This window comes from the organism of the source record quoted next, unplaced genomic scaffold, assembly GCF_019419815.1.
Source record: "Pyrus x bretschneideri cultivar Hongxiangsu unplaced genomic scaffold, Pyrus_bretschneideri_v1 Contig4, whole genome shotgun sequence".
In the NCBI taxonomy this organism is placed as follows: domain Eukaryota; kingdom Viridiplantae; phylum Streptophyta; class Magnoliopsida; order Rosales; family Rosaceae; genus Pyrus; species Pyrus x bretschneideri.
Genome location: NW_025999723.1, coordinates 12617965 through 12630211, shown reverse-complemented (window position 1 = coordinate 12630211; position 12247 = coordinate 12617965). Strand labels below are relative to the sequence as shown.

At 35.8% G+C, this 12247-nt stretch overlaps 1 protein-coding gene and 1 non-coding gene across 2 annotated transcripts; both read right to left on the bottom strand.

Moving 5' to 3' along the window:
* Window positions 1–2584: 2584 nt before the first annotated feature.
* Window positions 2585–2673, bottom strand: TRNAY-GUA. Its single transcript is given in 2 exon segments — window positions 2585–2620; window positions 2637–2673. It is a non-coding gene; the product is annotated as a tRNA-Tyr (tRNA).
* Window positions 2674–4567: 1894 nt separating this feature from the next.
* Window positions 4568–8175, bottom strand: LOC103940809 (L-3-cyanoalanine synthase 1, mitochondrial). Its single transcript, XM_048565746.1, has 10 exons — window positions 7852–8175; window positions 6714–6823; window positions 6525–6582; window positions 6153–6416; window positions 5834–5971; window positions 5671–5722; window positions 5464–5543; window positions 5284–5343; window positions 5126–5206; window positions 4568–4903 (listed from the first exon to the last, which is right to left on the bottom strand). Exons 1-10 carry the CDS (start codon window positions 8032–8034, stop codon window positions 4799–4801), a joined length of 1131 nt encoding a protein of 376 aa, XP_048421703.1. The 5' UTR covers window positions 8035–8175; the 3' UTR covers window positions 4568–4798.
* Between the last annotated feature and the right edge of the window lie 4072 nt (window positions 8176–12247).

Sequence of the window (12247 nt, the reverse complement as noted above, 5' to 3'; positions counted from 1 at the left end):
ACTTAAAAGTGTCTAAATGCAAGAGTACGCAAGTGAGCAGGATTAAACTCAATTCACACATGATGTCAGAGCATAAGTACAGTAAAAATAGGATAAGAATTATACCATCGAAGGTACTCTCATATAACAACATTTGCCAAGAATCATTGTTGACACGAAAACTCATCCACTAAAACCTGGAGGGGCAAAAAACAAGGGTCAGTGAGCTTAAAAATAAAGCTTTATAAATCCTTTTCAAAAACGTAATAACCCAACGCCATAAAATAAGTGTAGTTTCTAAATATAACATATTACGTATAGTATGAAATTACTTACCGTAGCCATCAATATCCCAAGAATGCAATACTTTACAATAATTCGTAAATAAACACATAACGTCTGGTAGTCACAATATATTATATAAACAAACATATCATATTGAATGCTCATCAACATATACTGACACACGAGTTCATGCAGAGGTATTCTGACATGAAACACTCTAGTACTACAATCACGTGAAAACTAGCGCTATGTGCATTACATATGAGTCCTAATTACCTATTGCAATCTAGGACAGGACTGTCACCTACAATAAATCCAAAGTGAGTGTACGGTGCGATGTGAACATACACATGAAGGCTGGCCTTGACCCAGGCGAGTACTAACACCAATGTAGCACATGATGAGCGAATAACATAATTATGATCATGTATCAGTAAATCGATAATTCTAGTCAACATAACATTATTGATGGCCGCAAATATAATTAACACATCCCATAATAGTACACACACATGTGCATCCCGCATGATTTAGAACAATTTCATAATTCTCAACATTTCGACCTTTCTTATAAACGCTAATTTAATTATGGCAATCACGTAGAAAATTTATTATTAAATATATATATGTGGAAACTAAACAACTATAAATACTATATAAAAGAAAAGAGCCACTCATATATTCTTGTGAGGTCGCAGTCGTTCAAACTAAGAAAGTTGGAGTCTCCGATGGTAATCGCACCTAAGCATAATATTGGGACCCATTAGTAGAACTTAATTAAAATGATTAAATTTGGGAAAAGGACTACAAATTTGGAATCAGGGCGTTGAAATACAGTAAGAAGGATTTTGAGCAAATTCCGTAAAAAGTCAACAATCTCACTTCAATTTTGGTCAATTCACACTTCTAAAATTAATAAAGTTGTAAAATTAAGGACGGATTGTTACATATATACTACGTATTTTTATTTTGTGAAATTTCATGTCAAACTAATATATATTTACACACACATATGTGAATTTTATTATTTACAAAGTTTAGAAAAAGAAAAGAAAAAAAGTCGAAATGTTGCAAATTTCATAATAATTTTAGAACAAAGCATTGCTATATTCAAGGGCAAGAAAGGTATTCTATTTTATTCACCCGAAATCCGATCGTAGCAAAAAGACAAACCTCCAATCACTAAAGAAAAAAAAATGTAAAAGAATTTAAGCCAATGAATTTCATGAGTTCATATGATTTGGCAGTTTATATAAAATTTTATTTTATGATTTATTTTCTTTAAATAAAAAATAACCATAACAAATGTTGTAGCAAATTAAACTATGTTCCTGAGTCCTTGACAACCTTTCTCGATCCGCCACGTACCCCAACATTGTAACACCTTCGGTTACCACGCTTGTGGATGACAAAGTTTTCTTCGGTTAAAATTAAGTATTTACAGTGCCATATCTTCCTATTCCTAGGTATCGTTTGGTATGCAAACGGGACGGGACGGAATGGAATGAGACGGGATAGGACGGAACGGAATGGAGCGGGAGCAAAGATGCCCTTGGATGGAAACAAGGAGGAAGAAGAAGGAGACGAAGATGTTATAATTTTGTGTTCCACGGATGTGGAACGAGTCGTTCCAGGGGGGTGAGGTGGAACGAAAATTCACCCAAAACTCGTCCCGTGGAACAGCTCGTTCCACCCGTTTTAGGCGCACCAAACGTGGCACAGAACGCCTTGTTCTACTCTGTTCCGTCCCGTCCCACGTACCAAACAGTACCTTATTTCACTTTAAGTAAAAATAGTGGATTGTTTCATGATGTGCAAAATATAGTTGCACATTTTGAGGATTTTGGTGTTTTTGTATACACCTTGTTGTTGTAATCAAACGATATACTAATAACTAAACGAATAACAATATCTTATTGTTTATTGTAAGGACGCTAAACGGTGGAATAATATTGGACCTAAGTGACTTTTTTTTTTTAATACTTGCATCGAGAATGCAAGCACTAATTTTTGAACTGTCCCCTAGGAAGAGGGACACCCGAGACCCGAATAGAATTGAATAGATTTGTGTTGTGACCTTTGCTTGCAAGGAGAAAATTTGATTCAACAACATCTTGAACGCGCTTATTTTTTATTAGTAATACATCATTTAGTTTGTAAATTTAATTCCCTTATATTATTCCAAATTTGAGTTGAACTTCCTTTGCCCGGACAAAAATGTTGAAGGAAAATTTGTATAGCGAGGCTAGAGAGAGGGACGGATCGGGATAGGATGTCGTGGTAAAATCCAAAATTCCCAAAAATATTAAAAAAAAAAAAATCCGACCTGCCGGATTCGAACCAGCGACCTAAGGATTATCTGCTACTTGCAACTACAGTCCTCCGCTCTACCAACTGAGCTAAGGTCGGATGATGACATATGGCCAATTTAATTTATATAATCTTTTCTTCTCTATCATAAATTAATCATTTCACTTTGCTTTTCTCACGTCCTAGTCCTAGGTTGTCGCTGTCTTTTTCCAAATAGCTGAGCTGACATTAATATTTAAATTTGCTAAAATTGTAATTTAATATGTGATTAACTCATTTTTATCTGGATTATAAGAATTTTGCATAAAAGTAATGTTAGAGAGATCAAAATTTTTAAATTAAATTTGCAAATTAAATGATGTGATTGTAGATGATTGGATTATTAATTAAGTGTCGATTAACGTGTTTATTTCTTATTAGTGACATATCATTTGGTTTAAAAAATTTAATCTCCCTAACATTACTCTTTGTGTAAATACCACTCAAACAAATATTCAAGAGTAAATTTGTAACTTAATAGACCTCCTAGACGATTTAGATTCATAATTCAGTTGATTAAAGCTCATAAGACATATGTTCCACTTTGTCGAAGACAAGTTGTAAGCAACACATTTTTTTTACCCCCAAATCGTTTATGGGCGGAGTGTCGATGATAAACATGAAAAAGTGTATGTGTGCGCAATACATAATGCATTTTGATGAATTTTAAAAGAGAATGACAAAAGGTAAGTACATACAAAATAAATGTCACATCCCAGCCCAGGCCCCCATCACATTCCGGGCTCGACTCCACCGCAGCACGATATTGTCCACTTTGGACTTACCATTCCCTCACGATTTTGTTTTTGGGAACTCACGAACAACTTCCCAGTGGATCACCTATTATGAGATTGCTCTAACCCCTTTCTCGCTTAACTTCGGAGTTCCTACGGAACCGGAAGCCAGTGAGCTCCCAAAAGGCCTCGTGCTAGGTAGGGATGAGAATATACATTTAAGGATCACTCCCCTGGGCGATGTGGGATGTCACAATCCACCCCCCTTAGGGACCCGACGTCTTCGTCGGCACACACGCGGCCAGGGTTAGGCTCTGATACCAAATTGTCACATCCCGGCCCAAGCCCCCACCACATCCCAGACTTGACTCTACCGTAGCACGATATTGTCCGCTTTGGGCTTACCATTCCCTCACTGTTTTGTTTTTGGAATCTCACGAGCAACTTCCCAGTGGGTCACCCATCATGGGATTGCTCTAGCCCCCTTCTCGCTTAACTTCAGAGTTCCTACGGAACCCAAAGCCAGTGACCTCCCAAAAAGCCTCGTGCTAGGTAGGGATGAGAATATATATTTAAAGATCACTTCCCTGGACGATGTGGGATGTCACAATAAAAGTGAAATGTGTGGTAAATTAGCTAGTTTTAATTCGAATGATATTTGTGCACATTGCGTTTGAGCAAAGTTTGTTGTCTGCAATGTTGTTCATCCTCGATGCGTTACAGTTGCATGGATTTGTCTTGAATTTGTGTTTTTTTTTTATTTTTTTTTCCATTCGTAAATTGAGATTTAAACTTGAAATTTCTTTCAACGTCAAGAAGATAAATACTTTCGAACTTATAATTATTGAAGGGAAAAGAAATACTATTAGACTAATAACTAGTTTGTAGACTAATTTTGTGTCTTAGACTGCGCAAAGTTGACAAAATTCATATTTAAGTCATGGTAATTAGAAGTAGGTGTGGATGTAATAGCTGATGAACTGAGAAACCTAAAGATGGACCAAAAAAACCCGAACCAAACTCTAAGTGAGAGATATTAGTACTACGGTCCAATAGTATTTCTCTACACTTGCAAGCAAGAGCTCTTATGTTCGATTCTGGCCAAAGGCAAAGTTGAACCATATTATTACTAACCTATTATGAGGTTAAACTCACCTGCTCTCTCTTAATGTAGATAATATCGTTTGTTTAAAAATAAATAAATAAATAAAAAGAAGATAAATTCCAAAGGTTATCTGTGTACATATACTCTCTGCAGAACCAAAAATGAACTGCATTACATTACACTTCCACAGATTCAAAACAAAAGTTTCACAAGAAATGTAAATTCCTTATTGCAGACAATGTTCTAAGCACAAAAACTTATTTTAAGGTACACGGCCTCATATCACTGCAACAGACGTCAACGCGTCCATTGATGGTTTTGCATGTCACAGAGAGCCTTGGAGTACTTAAGGATAGTCGACGGCAACTGGTTGCATGTTTTCGGCTTCCTGCCTCAGCTCTTGAAATAGAACGGATGACAAGTATCGCTCCCCAAAGCTCGGGTGAACAGTCTGGAAAACAAACAGAAGCAAATGATCACAAAGACCCAAGATGTTTCGTATATCAGATCGCATGTCAAGAATTCAAAATGCACGTGAGGAACCATGACAACATAGAAAGGCCAATCCTTGCTATTTATTTTCGTGATCAATCCATCTCTTAAAATGTTAGCAGGATATTTTATTAACTTTGATCTTACATTAAGGAAAAACCGAAAGATAAGTCGCTCTTACCACAATGAGTTTGCCTTTGTTTTCTGGCTTTTTAGCAAGCTCCATTGCTGCCACAGTGTTGGCTCCAGACGATATTCCGACCTGCATGAATCGGAAGGATGACATAAGTGAATATGTTTCAATCTGTACAACGTGATCTTTAGTCATTGAATATTTACCATAAGCCCTTCTTTCAATGCCAATTGTCTTGCCATGTTTACTGCATCTTCACTAGTAACCTACAAAATAAGAAATGAAACTTAGTAAAAACGACGACTCAAAATACAAACGCAAAAACTTCCGTCTTTTTTAGCAAGTTCGATTCCTCATAACAAAAAATCGTCAAATTTGGTACTTGCCTCAATAACTCTTTCCAACATATCCAAGTCCAATATATCTGGTTTGAACCCAACCCCATTGCCCATGATTGAATGAGGACCTATTACCAAGGACTGTTTTATAAACTTCCAAAAATACAATGACGGACGTGATTTTCTTCACGAGATGTCTAGGCTGGTAATCATCAAGGTTAACTTCGGAACCATAAAGGTTGAGCGATACTATACCTGGTTTTCCGCCGTTCAGCACATTACTTTCAGCAGGCTCCACTCCATATATCTACCATGATTGCAAGAGATTCAACATTACTATGAGAATAAACACAAAATATAACGGCACATCACAAAACGCATGAACATATTGGCAAGATAATAGCTTATATGTCATTACCTGAACATTAGGATTTTTAGATTTGAGATACTGCCCGACCCCAGTGACAGTGCCTCCGCTACCGATTCCCATCACGAAGATGTCAACTTGTCCGTTGGTATCCTCCCATATCTCAGGGCCTGTAGTTTCAAAATGTACCTGTTTTTTTTCCGATTTTAGTCTTATATCCACCATCAATTTTGTGATCATACATAGCATAATGATAGACTGGTGCAACATTTGATCAAGTTAAGTCAAAGCACACAGCATAAGCAAATGCAAGACAAACTTGAAAGTCAAAACAAATAAAATAAATCCAGAACTAAAAAAAAATTGATACCTTAGTATTGGCGGGATTTGAGAATTGTTGCAGCATATAGGCATTGGGCGTGGATTCCAGAAGATCATATGCCTTCTTAACAGTTCCTCCCATCCCCTTGGTTGGATCAGTGAGAATCAAATCAGCTCCAAAGCATCTCATACACACCCTTCTCTCCAAGCTTGTGTAAGATGGCATAGTTAAAACCATTTTATACCCTCTCATGGCCGCCATAAACGCCATGCTGATTCCCATATTTCCTGATGTTGGTTCAATCAGTATTGTCTGATGCAAAATTTACACAATAGTAATTAGGAAAATCTGAAACTGTAATGCAAGACAAACATATGCTGTTAACCGGAAAATGATAGCAAAGAGAAATCTTCAGCTAACCTCCCCAGGAGTTATCAAGCCCTTCTCTTCTGCATCGTTGATCATAGAAAGTGCTGGTCTGCACCAAAATTAAGCAAACAAATTTCCATTGATCTGTACTCGGCAATTAATGTGTATATACAAAAAACAGCATTAAGCAGTAAGGATTTATATTTCTCGCGCTGGTGATTCTCTGAAGTAACAATTTACCTGTCCTTGATGCTAGAGGTGGGTTGGAACATCTCTTGCTTGACGGCAATATAAGCTCCACATCCCTCAGTGACTTTGTTAAGATAAACAATGGGAGTTCTACCAATGAGCTGAAATATGGCAAAAAGATTATCAATGAAAAGGCAAGAAGAAGAACAAACACAGGCTAAGACAAGTTTTTAGTCCCTATAGTTTTTAAAGTTCCATTTCCGTTGCTATATTTTCAGCTGCATGGAATTTGGTCCATATAGTTTGCAGATTTATCCAATCCAAGAACATTCATCAACTTCTGTTAACTTCTTGTACTTAATACATCAAATTTACCTTTCACAGTCCAGCGTGTCACGCAAGTGACAATTTTGTACAAGAAATTAATGGGAGTTGACGAATGTCCTAGGATAGGACACCTCTTCTTTGATTTCTTTTCCACTGATTACAGTGCCTAAATTCATGGCTATCTGCATAAGTACATACTGATGTATAAACTACATGATCATTTTACCTCAGCTAGTAACTTCCACACCCTAAATCATTTAAATTAAACACAAACCAGATACACAGATCTATACAGTCAAGTCTCTTTCATTGGAAAAAGAAACAATACATTGGTTTTTTGAACAAACGATATTATCTACGACAAGGGGATGGGGTAATGGGCTAAGCCTTGCAATGAGCTAGCAATAATATGGTTCAAATTCGCCTTTGATGAGAATCAAACCTAAGACCTGTCACTTACGTATATGTTTCCATCTTTTCATTTAAAATACAGAAAAAAGTTTTGCCTAAAAAAATGCACTTTTACAAGAAACATTTTTATTAAAAGAACATCGAATTTTTTGATAAAATCAAAGCTTTTTGAAAGAGCACTCGATGCTGAAATATTCATAGTTACTCACTATTACACTTGATATCAAGAGTTACGATTAAAACGCTAGAAACATATATAATTACACTCCCATCTTGATGATTTAAGTCACCTGGTGACCAAAGAACATTTCTACGTAAACATATAAATAATGAACTGGATTGATTATAACCAAATACTACCAAAAACGGAATCTGAAAATATTAACAAATCATGCAATTAAACATTTCCAGTCTACCAAAAAATTAATGAAATTTCTGGAGAGAGAGGTACTTGGGAAACTTGGGTTTTGATTTGGGTGCCAGGAAGATCCTTGGGGAGATTTCTGATTCTCTGAGCAAAAGATGGAGAATCAGTGAGGGGTTGCGACACCTCGGTGGAGAACAGTTTCCGTCTCATGGCTCCATTGCAAAGCACAGAGGACCTTTTCTTCAGAAAGCTCCTTAAAGCCGCCATTGATGGTAGCTAGTACTACTGTGCTGCCAAGTACTGATGGATATATATATATATATATATGTGTATATGTATATGTATATAGATATAAACTCAAGTAGAAATTAAGTTTTTGTTTTTTTTTGGGGTGGGGGGTGGTGAAGGCGCGGTAATGAAGAGAGAGAGGAGCTGTTTTATAAAGTTTTTGGGAGGAAGGGACAATGGTTGGATAATAGGAGTTTTAAAAAAAGGTCGCGGTAATGTCATTCTAACGAAAAATTATATTTTTATATTAAAATATCAAACATAGTGCTATTTATTTTATCCTTTATTTTGTTTATATTATTAAAACTTAAAGTTTTCAAGATATTTTCATTAGTTTTCCTTTGAATAATTGAACGAAGATGATGACATTATATATGGATATAAAATGACACAAATCTCTCCCTGATTGTTGAGAGTGGCGCCCACATGATTGTTGGCTTTAATAGGTTTGGTTTTGATTGGACTATGATTCTCTCCCTTCCTCTTTCTATCCCCTTTCATCCCCTTATCTCACATTTTCTATTTTATATTTATCTTTCTATAAAAAATTAATATAAGATGTTGATGTGGTTTAACCATGACCATTCAAATAGGAACGAAGGAAAGGGGAGGGAAAAAAAGAGGGGAGAAAATCCTACTCCATTTTGGTTACCTCATAAAATCACAATTTTCAGTTTTCATGCAATAATGCTATTTTTACCATATTTTTGTATCACAATTGTATACCACCTTAGGTAGTATATGATGTGGACAGCCACATCATCTAAATTAATTAGCATTTAATTTCAAAATGTTAATCAATAATTAATAAAAAGATTGTTAATTAAATGATGATTGTGGTATACAAGGAGTCTTATTGTGCCACCTAAGATTATTTAAGTGTTTTAATTAATAAAAGGATTGAAATTAAATGATGTAGCTTATCTAACTTATTTATCACTTAATATGGTAAAGAAATATGATATAAAATTGTGGTAATAATATCATTTCACTTTTTCATGCGGCACTTGTACTTTGTAGTGTTTGTTTATGGTTTAGTACATTTTTCTTCAAAAAAGGGTATTAAACAAGGGAGGTGGATTGTCTGCCCTCCCATTTCCATACCTTTTTCATGTCCTCCTGTGATGTGTGGTCAAGGCTAAGCAACGTCAACATTTTATATTAATTTTTTATAGAAATAATAAAACAAAAAGTAATAGGAATATAAAATATTAACGTAGCTTAACCGTGACAACACAAACAAGAGGGCATAGGGAGAGTGGAAATGGGAGGGCAGACAATCCACCTCCATCAAACAAGAAATAGAAAGCTCTAATACAACTGTTTCTAATACAATTAACATTAAATCATTGAGTCGGAATACAACGCTTCCCAACAAACATAGTTCCACTTAATAGTAAACTTGGTATCAAACCACTGGATATCTTCAATGATTCATTTCAAGCTCTAGGAAACATCACATACGCTTTGCACCGATTGAATGACCAACCTATAATCACCTTTCACCATAATATGTGAAAATCCTTTTTGTCTTACATACTTCAAACACCCTCAAAGTCATAGGCTCAGGGACAGAAATAGTTTCTCCTTCTAGATTTATCGCACCAACGCGAATAATTAATATAACTTAATCACTTTTTTTTTTATATAGATTTAATAACGCTTCTAATTAAGTTGTTTTTGCATTAAATTATTTATGTGTATGATTTTAAGATTCGTTGAATTCTTTAAATTATTTCATTTCTTCAAAATATGAATGTATGAAGTTAAAATTCTATTAACGCAGAGTCCTTTTTGACTCCTATAAATCGCACAGGCATGAGAGGTCCAGTAAAGGCACAAAGGAAGAAATGAAGACTAAGGCTCAAAGGAAGAAAGGAAGACTCATGCCTAACAAAAGAAAGAAAGAAAACCAAGACCCAACGAGATTAAAAAGAGCCACTATGAGCGTTACAGATGACCGCTCAACGTTCTGGTTTACTTGGTAGCAACAAAGCCGAGCACTTCCTGACCGTTGGCAACAAGTTGCCTTATTGACAAATTTATAGCATCAAGTTCAGGAGCAGACCTACTCAAACAGCAACCTCAGGCCATGTGTTGCCATCAATGTGAGCAGAAGCCTAAAGGCTATTAGATCAGGCGCTCGGGCATGGGGTTCCTCAAACCTCAGGGTCGAGCAAGGCGCTCGATACGCATTGGCCCAAAAAACATGCATTTAGACTGAACAAACGTCACTTCACTACCACAAGTCAACTAGAGGATGGATGAGTAGCTAGCAAGTCATGTCTATTTACTTGGTTCATTAAATGCGAAACCGGTGAAGTTACTTAAGCCTAGAGACTTTTGGGCTCATTGAAGGCCTATATAAGAGGGATGAGTACCTCTTATAATGAGTGGGGCACAACAAAAAAAATGAAGATTAGACTATACCAAACACTTCTTGTAACCTCTATTCAATATATTTGAACACCTCAGTGAATATAGCACAATTTTAGGGGTTAATCACTTAAACCTTATTGTCAAAGTTATTATTTCTACTCCGAGCCCACCAAGGGCCAACCACACTTATCTTTGTTAACCTCCCAAATTTGAGCATTAGTAGTTTGGTGCCTTCTGTGGGAAACACATGCAATTTTTTGTGTTTCCTACCAAGCAAGCCTAAGTATATCCTATGCTAAGTTGTCATACACACTCCTCCAAGTATCATGACAAGTAGAAAAATGAGAGATAAGGCCTTGTTCGATGGCCCCAGTGGGATAGCAGACGGAGAAGGCGTAAAGAGAATAAAAGAATGCAAGAGTAATTAGCAAGTCATGTCAACGTACTTGATTAGTTAAATATGAGAACTATGGAGTAATTCGAGCCAAAAGAATTTTGAGGCTCATTGATGGCCTATAAAAGAGGGAATAATACCTTTTATAACGGGTTAGACACGAGAAAAATGGAAGCTTTGACTATATCGGGCACTTCTTGTAACCTTTATTCAATATATTTGAGCATCTCAATGAATGTATCCCAGTTTTTAGGGGTGGACCACTTGAACTTTGTTGTCAAAGATTTTATTGTTTCTAACCCGAGCCTACCAAGTGTTGACCGCACTAATTTTTATTAACCTCCCAAATTTGAATGTTAACAATTATCTTTACAATTCACTGGCCATGAACAATGTAGCTTTATTTCTGCTTTATCCACATTTGCACATTTTCGAAGCAGTTCACAATGGCTTACAAGCATCTGAAGCTACGTTGGCCATGAATAATGTAGCTTCTATTACTGGTCATGAACAATGAGGTGAAGTGTAGTTCATAGGTTTAAAAATAGTTCAGTAGAAGATCGTATTTGTATAATTTGTTAAGTAAACTGAATTTGATATGCCTAATACTGATGAAACACCTATTACTGGTATTAAACTAAACATATTTTAATTTTTGCATTGCAGTTTGGTTTCAGATGTTCAAAACCGAAACCAAACTGTTTATGCAGACTGCAGTTCAGTTGCAAAACGAAACTGTTTTAAAATCACAAAATTTGAACCGTTCGGTGAGGTTTGATTTGATCAATGTTTTCGGTTCTAAGTGTCCACCCCTACATTTTATCATTTGCGAGTGTTTCCGCAAGTTTGGTCAAGCATGATAAACACCCCCAAATAGCATTGGAGATGTATTTGGTGAAGAAGGCGAATAGGTTGAGCATAGGTTTCATGGTTGATTGCCAGTTTGCCACCAGTGGTGACCGGTGAGAAAATGGATAGTGATTCACGCGGTGTGGGAGAGAATTATTTTATTTTATTTTTGAAAAATATATGTTAATTGTTAGTTTAGTTATCACATATACTATGGGCAACGGAAAAAAAGCAAATATAAGTTTTCAAGATATTAAGGGCTTTGGTTTAAATTGTTGAAAAGTATACATTGCAAACAATGAATGAGAAAGGTAAAAAGAAGAAGACAAATAAAAAAGGTAGCTAGCATTTTCTTTATTTTTAATATTTTGAAATATACCACATAATGTAGATTAAGGAGTCGAATCAAGTAGCATATCATGATGCTTAATTTAATACGGTAAGTGATGCATACAACTAATATCTAATGAGATAAATTCATTAATTGGCATGACATATATGCATTATTTGTCATCAATTGATACCATATGGTACTTGTAACATCCCACATTGTCCCGAGGAGTGGATCCT